The sequence below is a fragment of the Cygnus atratus genome, chromosome 22 (assembly GCF_013377495.2).
Source record: "Cygnus atratus isolate AKBS03 ecotype Queensland, Australia chromosome 22, CAtr_DNAZoo_HiC_assembly, whole genome shotgun sequence".
NCBI lineage: Eukaryota > Metazoa > Chordata > Aves > Anseriformes > Anatidae > Cygnus > Cygnus atratus.
The window spans coordinates 5,698,617-5,719,542 of NC_066383.1; the positions used below are offsets into that span (position 1 = coordinate 5,698,617).

Sequence of the window (20,926 nt, forward strand, 5' to 3'; positions counted from 1 at the left end):
GTTTTATTTTCATGGATATAGGAGAGAGTGTAGCTGAAGGGACAGTAGAAGAAAAACTGTACTATGGCAGGGGAGCTGATTTACTGTGGGTAGATTCAGAGTAAGAGACAGCCTTTCCCTTTTTCCCTGGAGGACAAGAGACTAGTTTGCAAACAAAAGACTGTATGACTGAACATATTTGCTCTCCATCTGGGTATGCTGCTTTGCTCCATTTAAGCTCCTCTGGAACACACTAAGAGCTGCATGGGCATGGCTGCAGCTCTTTGGTTCGGTTTCTTGTCCCCGGTGTAAGTACCAACACTCCTTCGTTGCCTCCTTGTCCTGCCTGGGCCATCCGCCAAAAGTGCCTCAACTGGGTGCTCTTATTTTCCCTTCTTGTGCAGAAGTGAGGAGGTTGATTTTCTTGGGGCAGATTGGCTCTGACAGTTTGTCAGCAAGCAGGATTTCTCCACAAGATTTCTCGGGCCGCTTTTGATGCTCCCATAGTGCAAGGAGGCCTCTGAGTACCTAAGCATTAATGTCACTTAGTCCAACAGAGGAGAGGGAAGGAAAAAAAAACACACAATAGTTTGTACTTCTGCTCACCATTTGCTGTGTATCAGTGTGAGGTCTGCTTTAAATATAGACATAAACATTTGGATGGGTGTGGAAACTGCGTGTGAGCCAGTACTGGACCACTGCCTCCACATGATGTCAGTAGAGAGTGGACTTGGAAGCTGTCATTTGAGGGAAGATGTAAAAATTCTGGTCCTGGCCACACGATTTCATGGCTAATGTCACAGGAGTTGGTGTTGATTCTTGAACTGTGATCTCAGTAGGACGGTGAGTGACGCATGCTGTCTCCTTCCACTCCTTGTTCAGTTTAGGGTAGCCATAGTATTTTACAGGTACTCTCCTACCTAGCAGGTATTGTTGGACAACAGTTGTTTGTCCGTTTGTGGCTGTATTTTGCTGATGAGTGAAACTTTATGTGCACATCCTACATTGCTTTGTTTTTTCCCATACAATGCCATGAGTTCTCTTGCCATATGGTAATGGTGGTACTGTCCCTAATAGGGTATAACATGGTGAGAGCCTTTGTGTAATAATTAACTTCCACAATTTTCTATTTACTGTGGATTCAGAAAATGTTCCACCATGTAGACGAAAAATCTGCAGTGAGTTATCTTGATTTTTTTTTTTCAGTAAGAATTCTTCTATTTTTTAGTCTGTTTCTGCTTGGAACTTACAAACCTGTTTTGTTTTCCAGGGTAAAATAGCACATCTCCACATTGGAGCACGGTTCATATTGTAGGCGTTCCAGATGTGAGTTGGTGTGGGTGGATAGAGGCCCAGGGCTGAAACAGTGAGGGCTGATGTGTTTGGCAAAGCTTTACTGTGGTCTCGTTCTAGAAAAGCTGAGTATGTGGGGCTCAGGAATAAGTAAGGAAAAAAGCAGAGAAACGCTCTCTATGTTGGTTGATTTCATTGGTAGGAGCTGCTTTTTATCTGGAATTAGAGAGCTTGAAAGCCCAAGACCGTTTTTGGTCCACTCCCTGCGCATACAGATCAGGAGCAGAAGGCAACCCCAAGCCCTTGCAGCCTTCCCGGTGTTTTTCCTTTCCTAGAGCTCTGCTAATCCTGTGCTGTGGGGATGCACAGCCAGCCACTGAGAGCTCAACAGGAAATGATCAGAGATTGCATCGAGCTGGAGCTAAAACAATTTTAATTAAAGCTGGGAATATGCAGTGGTACATAATTAAATTTTAATCGCAGTATCTCGAGAGTGGGAATATTCCCCATCCAGCGTGTGGGTTCGTTACCTCAGGGATGCGGGTCGGAAACCACGTTGTGTCTAGCAGCAGCAAGGCCCAGGGGAGAGACTGGGAGGGATGCAGAAGGTGCTGGTTCTGTCCTCAAAGGGTGAAACCATAGCTTTGAGGACTGGGGAAAAAACAGGCAGGGTGATGATACTGGCTTTTTTTTGCATGTGGGGCTCAGCTGGGGAGCAGCTCCGGGCTGCCAGGCAGGAAAACTTTTTCTGTAGCCACCAGCACTGCCAGTTAGAGCACTTGTGTGTGAGCAAGGAGAGAACAGATTGGGGCTTTTGTGGTGAAAAAGCATCTGATGCTGTTAACCAGAGGCACAGCAATTACAAACACAGAGGTTGGCTGCTGAATTGCGGGAGGAACTGCCAAGTGGGGAAGGATCTATTTATACTGAGCCTTATGAAATCGGGAATATGTTGCCCTGTTACAGGGCACCAGGCACTCCCTGGTGCTCAGAAATAGGGCTCAACAGTAGCGATATTCTGTATTTTTGCTTTGACTCCTTTGGTGCTCTCAAGGACTGGGCTTGCTCTTAGCTTTGGTCGGTGATCTGCCAAAAGAAACTGGGAGCAACCCGACCTCCAGCTCCTGGGGCTGTCCTCTGCTGACACCAGGCGTGGCGATGAAGGCAAGATGCTTGTTTCTCTTCCCTTACAGAGAGAAATGTGCTAGCTTAGCTATGAGCCACAGAAGGAAGCCCCTTGTCTCTGGCAGCAGCAGCCACCCCCTCCACCTCATGGTGCTGCCGCCGGATCCGTCCCAGGGCAGCATCTCCTGCCTGGCACCGGCTCGTTTCTGCAGTAACTCTTCAGAGCGCTCGCAGCCTGAATAGCAGATTTCCAGGGACAGCAGCTCTAACAAGCAAAGGCAATAGAAATGATTCATGGAAAATTTCCCCAAATCAGCCTGATTCCCAGGCCAGCGAGCCCCTCACGCATCTCCCTCCTCCCTCTCCCCTCCCCTTCCACCAGCCTGCCTTCCCTCCCCCACGCCGAGCCGGGCTGCTCGGAGAAAAGGCTCTGCCTTGCACAGCCTGTGTGACAGCAGGAGGGAGAGGGAGCTGGAGATAGCAGCAAGAAGAAGCCGTGCACGGGGCTGGGAAGTGCTGCATGCCGTCTTCTGAGGCGGCATCCGAGCCTGGAAGAGCAGGGAAGCGGCTGCTTGCAGCAGCACCGTCTCCCGGCGCTTCGTTGGCATCTGCAGCAGGTGCTGGGAGTCTGAAGAGGGCAGAATGGGCTGAGGAACGCCACCGGGAATCCAGATCAGTCCGGGTGATGCAAACAACCGGCTGTGCGGCTGACCAAAATGCAGCAGCAAGAGACAAATAACCCGAGAGGAAAATCAGCAAAAGCAAAACCCGGGCTGCAGAATTCCCCGGCCCTGGAAGCAAATCTGTGCGCAGGGGCTGCTGATCTGCCGTCAGACGGCTTCTTGCAAAGACCCTGAGTTTTTTCGGCTGTGAATCTTTCAAGCTAACGTGAAGAGGTCTGCCTTGCAAATATTTCTCCAGTAGTTTGACAGGAGCTGGCATCTTCTGCACTGAATTCTGAGCTGGTGGAGGGACGAGGCATGTCTGTAGCCAGAATCCTGAGGCTCCCCAGGAAACGGATCCTGTGAGGCGAAAGGTTAAAGTGGGATCATGGGAGGGAAACAGGTCAAATGGTGAGCGATTGTTGCCGTTGTCATTTGAAACAGCAGGGGTGGGGTGTTTATTAAAATTATGGGAGTTGGAGCTTATCATTGGGGCTGTTTCCCTAAAGCCTTGACTCTGCAGGCACTGACAGCTCTGGGACTCGGCTGAGCCAAGGATATATGGGTTAAGAAGCCAAACAGTGGTAAAAGGAATAAAGTGGAACAGTTTGCATCATAAAACTTAAATAGCTTTAATTTCCCAGCACTTATTTCTGCATGTTTCAATCATGAATTATGATGTACTTTAAAGAGAAAATCACGAGTGGGTATTTCATACTCTAACGGGCTTGGTGACTGATACAAAAAGCGTAGAAATGTTTTCAGCATTAACTCGTTGATGGGGTAACGAGTGGGGCAACTGACCTGCGGTACTGCTTCGTCGGGCTTCTGAGTGCATTTGAGGGGCTCTTCACTGTGCACCCACTCAGTGACAAGCAGGAGCAAGCGGCTGGTTACAGGTGGTGTGTACAACGTGTGCCTAGTGAAGGAGTGCTGTAATGGAGTTAGTCTTCCTGAAGGTAAATCCTTGAGCAAAGCCAGGCGACTTGGAGCCCTTTAATGATCACGCACGCCCTATTTGAGCAGGACAGGACAGGTACTGTGACTGTTAGAGATCCCCATTAGAAGATGGTTATTCTTTCACTTAGTAAGTTGTCTTCGTCTCTTCCTTTAACGTGGTGAATGTCCATTCAATTTGGACCTTTTAAACTAGATGGTTTAAAGCTCTGTAACATAAACGAGAACTAAGCTAGCACTGGCTGTGGGAGTGGACTAGACAGAGCTGCAAGCAAGTAGTTTCCATCTCTATTGCAAGGCTTTTCAGATTCTGGGAGAGCTGCAGAGTATGCAGCAGCAGCGCTGGGAAGATGTGGAGGGCAAGCTGCTGAAACCTCTTATTTTTCTGAACCTATCCTATTATTTTTCCACATTGTTTCCTTTTTGTTTTCTGCCCTTTGTTTCTGTGTTGCGGAGAATGAAAAATTAACTCCTGCTCACACTAGCGAGGATTAGTTCCTGAGACTTTGGAGGTATGTTGAATGGGTCAGTGAGCTTCAGCCACCTTTTCTTGTTGTCTGGGTGATGCATGTAAGAAGAATTTCAGGAAAAAAGATTGGGTTTGGACCTCACAGTCAGCTGAGATGACTCCACTGAAAATATTTGGGTACTTTAAAGAACTTTTAACCTAAGAACACAAATGAGTGTTATCTGACTAGAAAATCCAAGAACAAAATATTTTTAAGTTTGTTCTCTGATTGCAGGGGTGCTTTTGAAACCCAGGGGTGAGACATGAAGAAAGCCAGGGTGGCTTTTTGTTCAGCTTCCAAAGTGCATAGAAGGCTTGCAGCAAATTGTTTCTGAGCAGACCTTAAAGTGTGGTCTTATCCCTGCGTGAGTGTTTGTAAGCTCTGTGGAAGCAGCAAACTTACTTTGTGTTAAGGAAAATGAAGAGACACGTTGGGTTGCATAACAGTTAGCCTGCTGTCACACTGATGTAGAGTGATTGAAAAGTTACATGCCAAGTTTAGTTTGTTAATGGCTTCCCTAGTATGCAGATAATTCTGACAAGACTTCCTGCATATTCACTTTTATCTTAGATAAGGGTGATGTTGATCAGCACTCTGAAATAACTGTTTCCCATTTCCTTTGCAGTCTCGCGTCACCCAGTCCTGTCCATAGCACAAAGAGCGAATCCACTGTAACCCCGTCAGAGGAGAAAGCAGGATATGTGATTATCCACACTGAAGAAACAGAAAGTAAAACAGGTAGCTTGCACAAAATGCTCCACAGCTCACACTTTTATTGCAATTTGTTTGCTTCACAAACTTGCTGAGAAGTTCCTCAGAGACTGAAATGAATGTAGAGAATAGGTTGCTGAGTATCTCTTCATAAACCTAAATCTCAAAACTGTCAGCACTACAGTGATGCCATATCTGGCAACAGTTGTACAGTCAATGTCTATGAGTCTTGATAGCTAATGTGTGGAAAACAAAAAAGCTCTGGGGAAGGATTAGGGGTCATGTTTAACTTTCATGGTAGGGTGATGCTTTCATCACAGTATCATTTGGCTGTATTGAGAGGAGGAAAAAAAAAAAACTCTCAAAATCCCCATAAAAACACAGTCCACAGGAAACTGTAAAGCCTGTAATGCAGAACTTCACTTTGTGTAAGGGTCTGTGTGTACAGCGTGTCTGTACATAGGTGGAGTGACTCTTTGCAAGGAATTGAACTATTGAAGTATTGTTGTGGCGTTTGGATTGAAGTCCTTGTTGTGTTGCCACAAATGCCCTCTGATGTGGTCAGTTTGCACTTGAAATTTTCATACAGATTGAAGGAAATCTTTTAGAAGTTCCTGAAATGATTTTTTTTTTTTCGAAGAAAACATAGCCTAATAATAGCCCTTCCTGGTTAGCTTCCATCTCAAGAGCAAATGACAGAAGCTGTCCTAGGAAATGCTTTGCTGCCTCAGCCAGTGCTCGTTTGAAAGTATTTGATGACCACCTCAGCAGGTGGGGTAGCTGGCAGGCTGGGGCTCTTCCTTATATTTTTAGCAGCAGCGCTGTGTCTGCTTGCTGCCCATGCAGCAGGGTACTGCAGCTGCATGTCTGTAGGTGCACAGCACTGGCCAGTTTCATCTTTTATCAACAAGGTAGCAGGTATTGCTGTGACTAGTCCTCATCAAAACTCATCAGATACAGCAAGTTAATGAAGGGGGAGGATGCCGATCATCTTTGATTTACGTGTGCTCCGGAAAGTTTCCTTTGTGTGAAGAGTGAGGCATAAATAGCAGCTAGAAGACATGCTAGTTTGGCAGTGATTGACATTGTGGACAGCAGGCAATTACTGTGTTGTGCAAGTCTTTTTTGGATCTCTGTCTGTCATGACCACATTCAGTTGGTCTCTCTTCCAGAAGAGACAGAATCTCACTTCCAGCCTGACTGGCAAGCAGGGAACCCTGTGTCACATTTGGAGAATTCATGGGAGGAGCAGCTTTTGGAACAACAGGACCATTTGGAAAAGGAAATGGAGGAAGCGAAGAAGATGATATCAGGTTTGCAGGTAATAGATTTTCTTCTCAGCCAGATTTCCCCTACATACTCTTTTTTTTTTTTTTTTTTCTACCAAATCTAGCTGGCAGATAGGTTATCTTGCAGCTGAGACACTGGCCTGGAACTCAACAGCTGAGTGAGAGTCCTGGCCCAGTAAGGTCGCCTTGCAGTGATTGCGCAGAATTCAGTCAGTTAGTGGGGACAGTGGCTGTCCCCACGTCTTGCCCTGTGGGATGACTCCCTTCAGGGAAGGCTTCCTTGGGAATAAGGGGGTATTTGATAGTGCTTTGTCATAAGCACCTAATACACACTCCAATACCTTCCTTACCTGCAATGTTTAGGCTCTCTTGGCTTCCTGCACTTGTCATTTGGTCACCTTTTCCAGAAAGGGAAATGAAAAGACTGTCCTTCCCAACTTCCCAGATGCAATGCAGAAGATAGCAGGTTCTGTCTGCGGTCTTGCCTGGGGCAGGGTATGCCTGTTCCCCATCATTATATACTATGCTTAATCAAGAGAGACCAGGGAGGGAAGAAGCATGGCTGCAATTTGCCCAGTGCCTGCATATTTACCAGGGTTTCAAAGAATCTAACATCAGTCTGTGCAATTCAGACACAGCCTTTTCTGTTGGTTTTAGTTCAGGTTTCTCCAAAACTGTGTTGATGTAAGTCGAGGCTTGTATTTGGTGAGGGGGGAAAAAAAGGGCTGTAGAGAGAGAGTAAGCTATGGAGACTAAAGATCAGGGGTCTTGACTAATGGTATCTAGGTAGATTTTAAGGGCACAGCAAATGCAGGTAGGAAAGGAACCCCTGTGGAAAAGCCAGAACAAAGCCTGTGTTTAGAAGTTGATTATTATCAGCTTGTCTTTCAGTTGGAGTCCAGGTTCATTGGCCTGGTGCCCTGTCCTGTGGTGCTGTGCTAAGCCCTGAATGCGCTATCATCCTGCAAAGCACATATGTTACTGTGCAAAATGGTGAAGATGCAGCAGTATTTTCCCATGGGCTGGGGCTCCCATTCTTCCCCAGGGCACTTAGCAGCCTGCAGGTTTGGTAAGCGGCCTGGAAGAATAGAGCGGTCATTCTGTGATTTGCGATCGGAAGTAATGCAGGGAGACAAGGAATGTTGGGAAATCAATCAAGATTCACTGAGCTGATCAGGGGTCACGCAGGCTTGCATCAGTCTTTCAGTGAGCTGAGCTGAACTATAATATTTGGCACGTTTTCCTCCCATGACCATTTATTTGCGGGACCTTTTTCTCACTGCCCTGTTCAGTCCCTCCTTGACCAAGTGACCCTCAGCCCAACGCGTTTGTGAGACTCTGCATGGGGAGTAGAGCCTCCGATCCATATGGTAAAGACCCTGAACTCTCTCAGGAATATTCCTTTCTGTTTGTGCTGGGAACCATACTGGCTTTCAATTGTAAATATTTATGTGCCAGTAAACAAAGCAGAGATTGTGTGAGAAGCATAGGCAGCCGGGAGGGTGCTTTCCCGGTGGACAATGGGAAGGAGACAAAAGACTCCAAAAGAAAATAGATGCTTGGTGCACTGGTAAAATCCGCTCGCATTGTGTGCCCGCTGGGAGCAGGGAGAGAGAGCGCTGGAAGGACTGGCATGTCCTGCTCCTCCACCCTGGCCCCACGTTCCAGGACTGAGGGTGAGCAGCTGGCATTGCTGCCCCCTTATTCCCTGGGAGCAGGAAGATGCAGCTGTTGCTGCAAGCCAAGAAATTGGATTTGATTAATTGATCTTTTTTTTTCTTTCCCCTTCTTGCTCAATATTTCACAGCCACCAGTTCATGAGAGTTTGATTGAAATATCAGGGACCTGATGGTTGTCTGCCCCATAAGGAGCTAAAACCATGACAGTTTTTTCTGTTCCTGTCTGATCCCTGCTTGGGTGTCCTGCTGGGCAGGCTTTGGGATGCCCTCACAGGACAGTTTCCCAAAGAGCCTTCGCATTAACCGAATACAGATCGCTGTCTGTCTGCTGTTCGGCAGCAGTTGCAGCTCTGTGGAAGATTCTGTCAGCAGGCAGAACGTGACCTGTCGGCCTCGACGTCTTTTGGAGCTGGGCTGGAATATTGCTGCAAATGGGATATTTTGTCTGTAGCCTTGAAGTTCAAATACAAATAAAACAGAAAACTAACTGGAAAAAAAAAAAAAGACATTAAATTATTGACTGGTGCAACATCCTGGCAAATACCAAATGTCTTTGAGTCCTGGGAGTTAGAGAGACAGAAAGGTCAATGTAAATACCACCAGCTAGAGCAATCTGGTACGGCATACCCTGCTGGCTATCTGAGCAGTCCTGCCTGTCACACTTCCTACAGTGCAGGGTTTTCCCTTTTTCAGGCTGGACGCAGTTTACTGTGGAAATTCTGGCATCTTCCTGCAAACATGGGCTACCTTGGAGCTGCTGAAGGAGTTAAGGGCTGATAGAAGCACAGTATTAAGTACAGGGGCTAGCTTAAGATTCTCACGGTGTGGGCAAGGGCTCTTCCCTCACTTAGACAGCACCTCTGGAGGTGTCCTGGTCTTTTCTAGCACAGAACAGAATTAGGCTTCCCTGCACATCACCTTTCTAAGGTCTGTTGTAAATGTGTGGTTAGAACAGTGTCTTCCAGCAGGGGACAGACACTTCAGTCTCATTCCAGATCAGAAGCCTCACCATGTAAGCAGGGATCAGTCTCTTTGCTATGGACTTGTTATTGCAGTTACTTTCCTTTGAAATGCCTGAAGAGATTTTTTTTCCTTCATCTACCCAGGCTTTGCTGCTCAATGGATCTTTACCTGAGGATGAGCAGGAAGGATCCTTTGAACTTTGTGAGCACGGAGCCTGCCCTGAAGAGCAGCTGGTGAGCACATTGCTATACTTCCATTTCTCTGATCGAGCAACCTCAGGTAATGTTATGCTACAGACAGGTGTTTTGCACAGTAATGACCATGGTGTTTTGTGTTCAGATCATAATCCGAAGTCGTCTGGACCAGAGTGTGGAAGAAAATCAAGACCTAAAGGTTAGAGGAGGGACAGATGAAGGGAAAAGAGGTTTGGGGTTGAGAGGAGGGGGGGGTGCAGAGGTGAGGTGTGTGTGCATGTTTTGTTAGAGTCCAGCTCTATTCCCATCTCCTGCTGTGTGGAATCTGTCCCTAAAAACCTGAAACTGTAATTCACTGACCTGGAGAGCACTGAAGATACTTGGCTAGGAGGTGTTTACTGTATCCATATACCCATTATACCCACGTATCCGTTAACCACTAATATGGATGCAATGGCTAATAACAATTTGTGGGGATAGCATCAGAAAAATATCTGCTACCTCCCTGGTTTGCCTCAAGCTGCTGCTAGTATAGTCAGTTTCTAGGAAAACAAATATCGAAGTATTACCTGAATTTAAATGTACCCTGAAGTAGATTTGCCTGCATGTTCTTGAAGTTGGAGAGATCCAGGTTGTAGTAGCTTCTCAAAACTTTTTTTTTTCTGGACAGCTGTTAAATCTCTAACCATATCTGAATATAAACAAGTAGCAGATAAATGTAGCAAAGAACCTGTCCTGTCAAACCTGCCTTAGTCAAATATCTGCTGATGCTGGCTCTAGGCCCAGTTCTGATTCTGGGAGAGAAGTACTTGACATTGGCCTGAAGGACAGATTTGGGGAATAAGGAATTGTTTTTTTCCTCTTGTGCATTTAATAACAGGGGCTTAGGGAGCTGCTCAGGTTTTTCTGCCGTGTCTGTAACTCATTAAGGGGGCTCAGGGCCTGTCATGCTCTTTGATCTGTGGGGAGAGGTGGGGTGTACTTTTGTCTGAAGCATGTATCTGGGGAGAGAGAGAGAACACTGAAAATTGAGTCGATTTTGAAGGGGTGACAAGATGCCATTTAATCAAGTTCTTTTGGATTTACAGAAGGAGCTGTTGAAATACAAACAAGAAGCTCGAAACCTACAGGGGATAAAGGTGAGGAAAGAGACTCTTCGTGAAATACAAACAGTAAAGCTATGGGGACTGCTGCAGCCCAGGAGTAGGGCAAGCAGCAACCATACACCTCTGAGGAATCCCAGAGAGTGGAGGGAGCTGTATTAGGGGAGTTGGAGGCGGGGGATCCTATGTGCTGTTCCCTGCAGTTGAGACAGGCACAAGGAGTTAGGTCTCATGGGTTCTGTCTCTAGGATTGTGGTCAAAAATCACCTCTTTTTTCTTTTTCCCATAAGGAAAATGTGAGGCACAGGATTCCTGGTTGCTTCTCATGACTTTGTTTTTCCACTGTCTTGGGGTGTGCACAGTAGGGTTGGCCCAGTGAACTCTTGACAAGAGGCGAAAGAGCTTGGGGGCATCCTTGTCCTCTTCAGCTGCAGCGTTTTTCACCTTTTTGGCTTGTTTGTTCAGTTTCTCCCTCTGGAGTTACAAACTTGCCATAGTTGACTCCTGAGAGGTATTTTTGGAGCTGCCTGTCAGGCTTCTGTGAAGGAAGGCGGCAGCACCTGTCCAAGGTAGAGCTCTCAGCTTCTGGGTAATACTGAATGAAAGGTGCGGAATTAGTCCTCACTCTGGCCTCTTCAGAGAGCATTTCATTGCACAATTAGGTCATGCTGAGAGCTTAAGTTTCCTTGTGTCCCTGGCTGACCTTGGCCTCTTACCCCGCTCTGGATGTTGCAGATGTGTGGCTGGAGACACCAGCTGTAGGCCACTGAAAAGACCCTTGAAGACACTATTTTCTCCCATAAGGGCACATTGTCAGGACATTTCTGGAGCAGGAAGTTCAGGCAGCAGCACAGAAATCCCTCCATCAAAGACGGCTAAAATGTTGGTAGGGAAACCGCCACTGGGCAAGAGCAAGGCAGAAAGACTCTAAGAGCCTGTTGGGGCAGATATCTGTATTATCTCCTGCTCTCTCAGGCTCTCGGCAACCCTTCAGCACTGCGCATAGCCCAACGTGCCATGCTACTGGTCTAGGTCACTTCCCATGGAAGGGTCTCTGCCTTTGCACCTTCCTATACGTGCACTTTTCCTATAGACGATGTCTTTTCCTAGGATGCTCTCCAGCAAAGGCTGGCTCAACAGGACGCTGCAGTTCTTCAGCTAAAGCAGGAGCTGCTGAGAGCCAACATGGACAAGGAGGAGTTGCACAACCAGAATGTGAGTCACTGTGCTGCTGAGGTTATTTTGGAAAGAGGCTGGGGGCCCTGGGGGCTCCAGCAGCCAAAGGATGAAGTTGGTGGTTGCAGCATAGTTCCTGGGGTCGTGGGAGATGGAATGACCAGTCAAAGGTCTCTGCACAGTAAACACTGCAGTCTGCTCGCCAGCTGTCCGACTCGCTGGAGTTCCCTGTTCTTCACTCCCACTTCCTGTCCTCCAAGGCCTTCAGCTGAGACAGGGAGGGGCTTCCCATGATGTTTTCAGTGCAGTTGGATTGCTCCTTCCTCATCGTGCTCCCTGCTTAGCAAGTGGCACTTTGACAGGTGGAGCTGTGATGCAGTGTCTGCTTGGAGAGAGGGCAGTGCAAGGAAGGAGCTGCCCTGTTCATAAGGTTGCTGACCTTAAAAACCAGCTCCCTGAAACCCTGCAGCTACGTGGTCTCCCTTTAGCGAAGGGCAAAGAGGTTGGCACTAACTCCCTAGCAATACAAGACCTCACACCTATTTGTTTTTCTCTGTAGGTTGACCTTCAGAGGAAGGTTGAAGAGAGAAACCGGCTGTTGGCGGAATACAAAGTAATGGAACCTCTCTTCTCCGGGAGCTTTGCTGGGGCAGCATCTGGTGGTTCTCCTGTGAATGTGACTGTTGTCTCCCTGGCACTCAGTCACCTCTGAGAATGGCACTGTGGGTGGTGAATAAATGGCAATAGCCATGGATGTTTGTAATGAGGTGGAGGGATCAGATAGCTTTTGATAGTGGATTCTTCATTGTCATGTTTTTTCTGTGATGGCTTGCTGAATGTCTAATGTGTGCAGAAGCCTATCAGGTTAGGTTCTGTCATTTGCCTACTGATCCCTCAAGAATCTTTTCTTTGCATCAGTTGTCTGGCCTCAGTAGTGGATCTTTGTTTGGCCAGGGGCCTCCAGGCAGCGAAGACCTGACAAACAAGGCTTTGAAACTCAGATCTAACATCTAGCTAAAAGCAGACGGATTGTGTAGGTCAAGCTGTAGAGGAGCCTGGTGCTGGCAGAATACATAATCTTCCCTGCCATAAGGAAGATGACTGTGAGCCTTACTTACAAGTAAGTACTTACTTACTTGTGAGCCATTGATTCCTGTGTTACAGAAGGAACTGGGCCAGAAGGATCGGCACTTACAGCAGCATCAAACCAAACTGGATGAAATGCTAAGGCAGCTTTCTGAGGCCAGCTACCAGCAGGTATGGAGCAGGTGGGCTGCACTGATGCCCTAAGAGCTGGCACGTAGCATGAAGATGAGCCAATAAGGTTAACTTCTGTTCCCTTTTCAGGTGGATTTGGAGCGGGAGCTGGAGCACAAAGAGGCCCTGCTAGCTCACTGCATGAAGAGAGAAGCCGAAGAGGTATGGGAAGCCTTGGTCTGCACATCAGACTGTCAGAATGATGTTTCTGTCTAGCACCCTCTAGCTACCTCTCTCCAGAAATCATCTCCTTTATCCCAGAGAGGCCAGGGTCAATGCGGTCTGTTTGTCTCTGCCCTAACCAAGGCAGGCAGACTCTACAAAGCATACAGCTTACCAGAGATCTCAGCAGTGAGCTCTGGCTTAGCCTCTTGTGTCAAAAGCCTAAGGGAAATTTGTGCTCTGGCCCATAGGACTGCCTGCACACCCCTTAGTGTATTTACCTGGTAGAAGGTGCTGGTTGTACCACTCACGTGAAAAGTTTTCATTCCTTCTTGTCACTTTGAAGATGGCAAACTGGGATCTTTGGGGTATTCCTAACGCTAACGTTCCTAGCACCACATGCATCTTCCACCGAACAGGTGATGGCCTACAGCAGTCACAGTGCTCAGAGCAATGGCTTCCTCCAGACAGCAGGAAAAGGAGCTGCTCCTGCAGCCCACCGAGGGGTAAGTGCACCTAAGGGATATTTTCCCAGCCAGATGTAGACGAAGGCTCCAGGTATCCTGGAAGCTGTTACCTTTGTTACCTTTTTAAGATTTTTTTTCCCCTTTCTAAGGCCTGTGGCTTTAGATGGGAAGAAAGCAGCCTGGAGATAATCTGATTAATTTGTGTTCTCTTGGCAAGACAAACGACTTGCAGCTTGTTCGTGATGCACTTCGTAGCCTGAGGAACAGTTTCAGTGGCCACGACCCACAGCACCACACTATTGACAGCCTGGAGCAGGGCATCTCCAGCCTGATGGAACGGTTACACCGCATGGAGACACAGAAGAGGCAAGAGAGAAGGGTAAAAGTTTCCTAGTGTTTGGCTCTTAAGCTCTGGGTTGCGCGTGAGGGGTAGAAATTACCAGCAATGTGAGTCCCAACTGGGAAGTGACACTGTTCTCACTGTTTCGGCTTTACATCCTAGATCCGGGGGAAATCACCAGCAAGCAGAGCAACAAATGAGTGTAGAGACTCCTGGCCTCCAAACTCCAGTAAGTGCCTTTCAGCTCCTGCTCTCCCACTGCTCAATTCATTGCTCAGATTTCTTATCTAGAGTCTAGGACATAGCATCGCCTTGAAAATCTGCCACCCCCAAGCTTATTCCCTTCACCAGAGCTTACTTTGCTGTTTTTAGTCACTTGCTGTACAGGCTAGGCTTCACTGCAGGGAAAAAGGGCCAGGGGCAACCTACAGCTGCTTGTTTGTAAAGCGCCATTACAGTGGGAATCTCTGGGCCATTTGGGTAGTACTGCAGTAGAAATAATTATGACAAATAATTACCCCTGGGATGAGTGGGAAACATAACGTTATTTCAGCTTCCCTGCTGGTGTGCACCATCTAGTGGACATGTAACTGTACAGTTGTCTCCTCCCCTGCTTCCCCCATCATGTCTGGCTCCTTTCATGTATGCGGAACCGCACAGCCCTTTGTGACACCGTGTTTCCTGGCTCCAGCTGGAGCAGCTCCACGTTTGCTTTTCACTATGAAGGCTGGTTTTTTTTTTTTTTCTCCCCAGGGTTGGTTTTAAATGTTGCCTAGGAAGTCTGTGAGGTTGCAGAGGACTCCATGTGCTGGGGAAAGGTAGAGGCCACCTTTCAGCTGCATTACAGCATCCAGCAGCAGGGTAGTATGGATGTAATTGATGTGGAGGAATGCAGGAGAGGAACTTCAGAAGTCTGAAATGGGGTTGGGGGAAGAGTTGATGGTTTTCCTTCTCCCATAAACTGCAGTTATTAGATCAACCACTGTCATTAGATCAACCCTGCATGCACGCTGTACCTCTCCCTTTCTCACTGAGCCTTAGCAGGCTTCATCACCTCCACTGCAGCAGGAAAATTGAGTCTTGCAGCTTCAAACCTAAACTCCCTCAGGTGTAAAGAGGTCTATGAGGTGGCTCTGAAGATTTGTTAAATTAGAAAGCCTTTGACTTGGTGTCCATACTGTTTTCTACATGCTAGGAAAGTTAAAACTGTAGAGTCACTCAATGTGAACCTTCCCCTGCTTCAGCTTTTGGCGCAGCACATTGCAGGGGCAGAGGAAACTAGGCAGTAGCCAGAGGGAGAGAAATACAAATGAGCAGAGAAAAATCTGTGCACAAACACCTATCCTGGCCACGCTGAATGGGCAGGTGGGAGGAGACAGATAACCTTTTGCCTTAATGATGGTGATCAATCAGACCATTCTGCTGTACCCATCTGCAAGTGAAGGCGAGTGATAATGTGGTTGTGTGCCCAGCCAGTAGGAGGGAGTCTGTTCAGTCTCCTCTTCCAGAAAGGTTCTCCTGTCACTGCTGAGGTAATGAACAGAGTGCCTGTGGAGTAGATGGTAGCAGCAAGCTGCTGGGACAGCAATCCTGGAGGGCAGTGCTAGGCAAATTGTCTAGGCTTACGCATTTGGGTGGGTTGTCACCTTAAGATGGAGTTTTCCAGTAAGCATTGGAATACCTGATTCTTCCCAAGGGAAATCCACCCTCATAAGAATATCTTCCCACCTCCAGGTTCTTCAGTGTGATAAGTTTGATGCTGAGAGCATCGCTTGTCTACTGTGGTGGCAGGAGGCAGGTTGTTCCCCAATGAGTGTGCTCTGTGCTCCTTTCTTTGTAGAACTGCCTCATTCTCACAGCACACCTGTGATGAGCACCAGTGCCTGCACCAAAGTGTTGTACTTCACTGACCGCTCCCTCACACCTTTCATGGTCAACATACCAAAGAGGTGAGATTTTGCTTGGCCTTGCTCACGTTGATTTGGGAGGCGTTTTTTCCCCTGAAAACATCAGTCTGATCTCTTCTGGGTATGGTCACCACTAGCATGGGTTCCCTGTGCGTTAACTTGGGGCTTGGATTTCATACCATTGACTGGGGGAAATTGCCTAAAGCAATTCCCTAGCTGATACATTTGTTTGAGCCCTAAGAAATTATTTATTATTATTATTATTATTAACTTCCAAGAGAAAGCAGACAAGCAGATCTATTGTGGCTTGTACTGCAGGACTCTTGTGCCGAAACACCCATGTCAGTCAGTGCAAAAGGGAAAGGGAGAAAGGCTGTTTAGAGGTGGTTCCTGCAAATTATGAGGAAATTCTTCCTCTGAAGAGGACCTTGGGGTTGACAGATGGGGCGCGCTAGGTCCCTAGCCAGACTTGTGCTGTGGTTCCACATGCCATGCAGGAACACTGGAGATAAAGCCTGCACAGTGTACTGTGGTTTAGTGCCAAACTCTTCCCTTGCAGGTTAGGGGAAGTGACTCTGAAGGATTTTAAGGTAGCTATTGATCGTGAAGGAGCCCACCGGTACCATTTCAAAGCCCTGGATCCAGAGTTTGGCACAGTCAAGGAGGAGGTAGGTGTGGAATTTAACTATCAGGCAGCGTTGGGTTCAGTGTTACAACACAACCCTGGAGACCTTGGTCATACCACTTCTAAACTAATGAAATCTTTGAACTTGTCTCCAAACAGACTGCCGATTTTCACAGTTGTAGGTTAAGCTCCTCTTCTAAGGAGCTAAAATGGGATATTTTTATCTCCAGCCAGGACAATGATATGAATCTGATTGCAGCTGCCTGGAGTTTTCAGAGCCCCTTGGGCAAAGGCTATTGCCAAAAGCCATCTGTGACACAGCTCAGGGGACGCTGGGCAAAACCAAGGCTACGCTTGTAGCTCTTTAAGTGTTTTTATGAAACCTGCTGCAATGAGATACGCATTAGGCCAATGTGTTTTATTCAGAAAACATTCTCCTACTTTATTTTAAAGGTTTTTCAGAGGTAAGTGTTTGTGGCATCTCTTCCTTTGTGTACTGCATTATAGCCCTGTTTGAGCTCAGGCTGGCGTTGGTGTGTATTGGATCCGTTAAAGGTTATTGGAATGTTTCCTGTTTCACAAATTGAAGACAAGTGCAAGGGGATACCCTCTCTGGGAGCAGTCAGTGGACTACTTCTGCAGAAACAGCTGGGGTTTGTAGTCCGATAGATTAGAAAAGGCATGTTTCCTGTCTTTATTTTACCTTTCCTGTCAAAGAATAAAAAGCCAAAAATCTTGACTGTTACCAGCTGAAGAAGGAGCCTAATTTGTTTTTGTAACTTAAAAACCTGAAAATATCATTGAGATGCATGTCAGTGATGGATGAGGAGTATGTTCAGTGAACTGCGCAGTAAAATCCTAGCTAGGCTCTCTTGCTTGATGCCTGCCTCTTAAGCTATGCACACATCCTGGAGCGGTGTCCAGACTCCAGACATGACTGGACTCTTTTCTCACAGGTATTCCATGATGATGACATCATTCCTGGTTGGGAGGGGAAAATTGTGGCCTGGGTGGAAGAAGACCACGGGGAGAATTAATCAAGCTTTTAGGTCTTGTCACTATGGAAACCTGTAACTGGCTGCTGAGCTCGGAGAATGACCAAAAAGCATGCGTGCTGGAAGGAGTCCAATTCAAGCTGCCAAAAGAAAGGGTTTTTCTGCAAGCAACGGGTAATGCATGTTGTGTGCATGGATGCCTGGCGTGGATGCCTGACTTTCTGTGGCCAAATACAGACAGCGTTGTGGGACTGGAATGATTGTCTGTGGGAAAGAAACACCTTGCTTTGTCCTATCAACAGAACCCTGAAGGCCTTAACGATGCATTTCTCCTTTCCCCTGCTTCTCCATTCCTGCAGTATGTGCTGCAGCCTGTGATCTGGGCGTTTCAAGTCTCGTTTGTTGTACACAGTATTGCTATAAGTCTGCACTGATGGCAAAAATGCGAAGCTTTGCCTTTGAGTCGGAAGAAGCCGCTGGAGTATGCGAGCAGAAGGTTTGAACAACTTTGGTCTCAGACTTGCATGTGCTGCAGGAGCAGAGGGAACTTCGTGGACAGTCCGGACTGAGTATAGAAGCATGACCTGGGGAAGGAAGACAGTCTTCTGAAGGTTTTCTGCATGATCTGAAGCAAAGATCACCAGCTTGGCAAAGCTTCCTTTGTCCCAAAATTTAGGCTTCCACTTCCTAGCCCTGCTTCTCCCCCTTGCCCTCCAAAGCTATACTCACTTCTGAGGTCCTCTGGGTTTGCTTTGTTGCCATGGGGACTGTGGGATCTTGGTGCTTGCTTTTCTGCTGAAGGATTTCATCTGGGGAGGCAGGAGCTGGAATCAGCTGCTTCCCCAAGGTACTTATAGCCCCCCTCCCTGCTGAGCTCCTCTCTTTGCACACCTGCCGTCTCCTCTGTCAGCACAGTGGACTGATTGTCACCTCCTGTGCACAGGCACCTCTGTGCTGCTGTCCACTGTTTGCCAGGGCCACCAAACATAACCACACCGGTAGGATAAATCCTGTCAGTAGCACCATCCGTTCCTTGGTAGGCCTGCTCCTGGGGTTTCTGAAGGAACAGGAAATAGATGGCTGGCTGGGAGGGTGCGCGCCCTGAAAATCCCTGAGGCTTGTGTTTTTTGTGTTCTATTTTTGTTTGTTTGTTCTGTTTATTTCTTTCCCCCTGCATTGCCTGCCTCTGTCCTTCTGCTGCCGGTCAGCTGTACTTGCACAGCACTGGCTCTGGTCTGCAGCAGACACTGTTGACTTAAAAGGTCAAATGGCAAGTCAAGGTTCTGCTCATTCTCGGTGCATGTGGCCCTTTCATGGACTACCCACGTGTCTGTGCTTTGGATGAGGCTGGGAGAGGGTGACCCTGGTTTTACTGTTTTATATTAACATGTCCTTTTGTAAATATGTTACTGTTTGGAATTATTTTGTACCAGTTTACATTGTCTGAGGACTGTGGATATTTTTATACCAGTGCAAGTGCTTTCTGTATATTTCTGCACGCATTATACTGTGTTTTACTCACTTTCTAGTGGATGCTGAGATGTTTTGTATGGTCTCTTGTTCACACAACACTGGGCTTGATCTTATTTTACTATGGAACTCCAGCTAGTTCCTACTGGGTTTTATATTCTGCCAGCTTGTACAGGCACTAACAATGCTATTTCCTTCCACACTGCTTCACTGTCCAGGAAAGAGCTCAAGGCTTTTCCCTGGCCCTGTGCCACACTGTAACACCACAACATGCCTGCGGTGCCCTACAGTTCGTTATGGTGACTTTCCTCACAGACAGCAAGCAGTCAGTGTCAGTGGGACAGCTCGTCAATGGACAAGTTCATCAATGGCTGCGGGGGGGCAGGCAGGACCCATCTCTTGGAAAAAACAGATTTTCTTCCTCCCTGGAAATTATTTCACTGTTGCATGATCTTTAGTAGGTTGTTAAAGAGAGCATGGGGTTGTTACGCTGAAATCAATTGTTGTATTTCGATTGCAATTTTTTCCTCAAGTGTTGCTTCACGTTTTGCTTCTCAGTTTTATTTCAGCAAGAGCCACACACCCAGACTAGAATTTTATGGAGACAGTCTGTAGTTGCCAGTTCAATACTACTGCTTGGTTTTGGAGCACTGAAGACATGGAAGGCTGTTAATATAATCAGAGCTTCTGGTTCAATTTAGCCTTGTCCGGTAGGCATCCAATTTTCTCCTGGAAAATAAAACAGATGTTAGCTGGTACAGGAGACAGTTGGGAGCCTCAGCCTTGTTCTTAGGCCAGTTCAGGCAGCTAATCATGGGCACGTTTAATATGCTTACTGCCCTTCCTACCCATGAGTCAAAGACTGAACCAGATCTGACAGCCTTTCAGCAACATGCTCTCCAGAGCAGCACTGGGCTGTGTCTGAGGAGCAAGACTGGACAAGACTTGCTTTTTGGGGTTGTCATCAACAAACCTATCATCAGAGCTAATGTCGCATGTAAGCTAAGATGCAAACAACATTCCCTGAGACAGGACGGGTAGCAGTGCTTTGTTCTTGGGTCCCTATGTGCAGCTCCCTCGGTGATAGCAGAGGTGGGACTGCTAGCAGTGCTGTCACTGAAGCTGAAGGCCCCGCTTTGCCTCGTTCACTCCCAAAAGTACCGCTTTGGTGAGCTGTTTGGATTCAGCTTTGTTCCTGCAGTGACACCGCAGCCTTCACCAGATGCTTTACCTTCTGTGATTTACAGGAAGGGGTCTGAAGCAGGTAAGAAATGGGGATAAGAGGTATTGGATGGCAAGTCCTTGGACAGGATGGGTTTTGCTGATAAAACCAAAAGCTGTTGCTTTTAAATCAGTCTGACACTGCTCTAACAGTGACTGCAGTGAATTTATTCTGGGAATATGCTCTTAATATCATACCCAGGACTTGCATTTTTGCTGTGTTGAATGTTTATTTCTACCCAACTCTCTTCAAAGTTACTTTCCTGCTCCTATACTTGTAACTTGGCTGTGTAACACATGGTACGTGTAAAATTATATTTTCATAGAAACTCTATATAGAGTTTGCATTCATCATTTGAAACGGATGGTGGTTCTCAGGCATGTCCTCAAGGAAAGTGAAAACCTTATCTGTGTACCTAAGATCCTGATATCCCAGATGGTTGGTTTTAGAGAAACGGTGGTTTTAGCGGACCAAGCCCTTATCTCAATAAAGTGGGGTTTACAAACTGAGTCTGTTCAGTGCTTGCACAGGGAAAGATAGCTGTGAAAAGTGAAAGGTGTTCCTGAGAGGAACAGGGACTGTTTTAGGGCTAGCTTCATACTGGTCCTGGAAAAAAGAGGAGAAGTTTCCGTGGGTTTATTTGGTGAGGTGTGTGGGATGAGGGGCTTGGGGGAAGGAGGAGGATAGTGGTGGAGGGTAAATGGGAATTTTACGAAGCTGACATCCGAGTAAATCCCCCTACCCTGAGCATTATACACCTCCTGAGGGTGTACACGGTGCACTGACAGCCCCAGTTCCCTCAGCGCACGTCCTTTGGGTCCCCTCTCCCCCTCAGGCGCCC

At 47.2% G+C, this 20,926-nt stretch overlaps 1 protein-coding gene across 4 annotated transcripts in view; it reads left to right on the forward strand.

Moving 5' to 3' along the window:
• The window catches only part of DIXDC1 (DIX domain containing 1), a 36,455-nt gene extending 15,863 nt beyond the window's left edge, over nucleotides 1-20,592 (forward strand). The window contains exons 6-20 of one of the 4 annotated variants that reach the window (XM_050715004.1): nucleotides 5,151-5,263; nucleotides 6,409-6,557; nucleotides 9,311-9,400; nucleotides 9,507-9,560; nucleotides 10,450-10,500; nucleotides 11,575-11,679; nucleotides 12,200-12,253; nucleotides 12,805-12,897; nucleotides 12,988-13,059; nucleotides 13,479-13,565; nucleotides 13,744-13,905; nucleotides 14,029-14,095; nucleotides 15,707-15,815; nucleotides 16,333-16,441; nucleotides 17,355-19,477. In XM_050715004.1, coding sequence (XP_050570961.1) covers nucleotides 5,151-5,263; nucleotides 6,409-6,557; nucleotides 9,311-9,400; nucleotides 9,507-9,560; nucleotides 10,450-10,500; nucleotides 11,575-11,679; nucleotides 12,200-12,253; nucleotides 12,805-12,897; nucleotides 12,988-13,059; nucleotides 13,479-13,565; nucleotides 13,744-13,905; nucleotides 14,029-14,095; nucleotides 15,707-15,815; nucleotides 16,333-16,441; nucleotides 17,355-17,435 — 1,396 coding nt within the window. In that variant the 3' untranslated portion in view covers nucleotides 17,436-19,477. Of the gene's footprint in view, nucleotides 1-5,150; nucleotides 5,264-6,408; nucleotides 6,558-9,310; nucleotides 9,401-9,506; nucleotides 9,561-10,449; nucleotides 10,501-11,574; nucleotides 11,680-12,199; nucleotides 12,254-12,804; nucleotides 12,898-12,987; nucleotides 13,060-13,478; nucleotides 13,566-13,743; nucleotides 13,906-14,028; nucleotides 14,096-15,706; nucleotides 15,816-16,332; nucleotides 16,442-17,354 lie in introns of those variants that run through there. The other 3 variants (XM_035555833.1, XM_050715006.1, XM_050715005.1) reach the window with 3 other exon arrangements.
• Nucleotides 20,593-20,926: the final 334 nt, after the last annotated feature.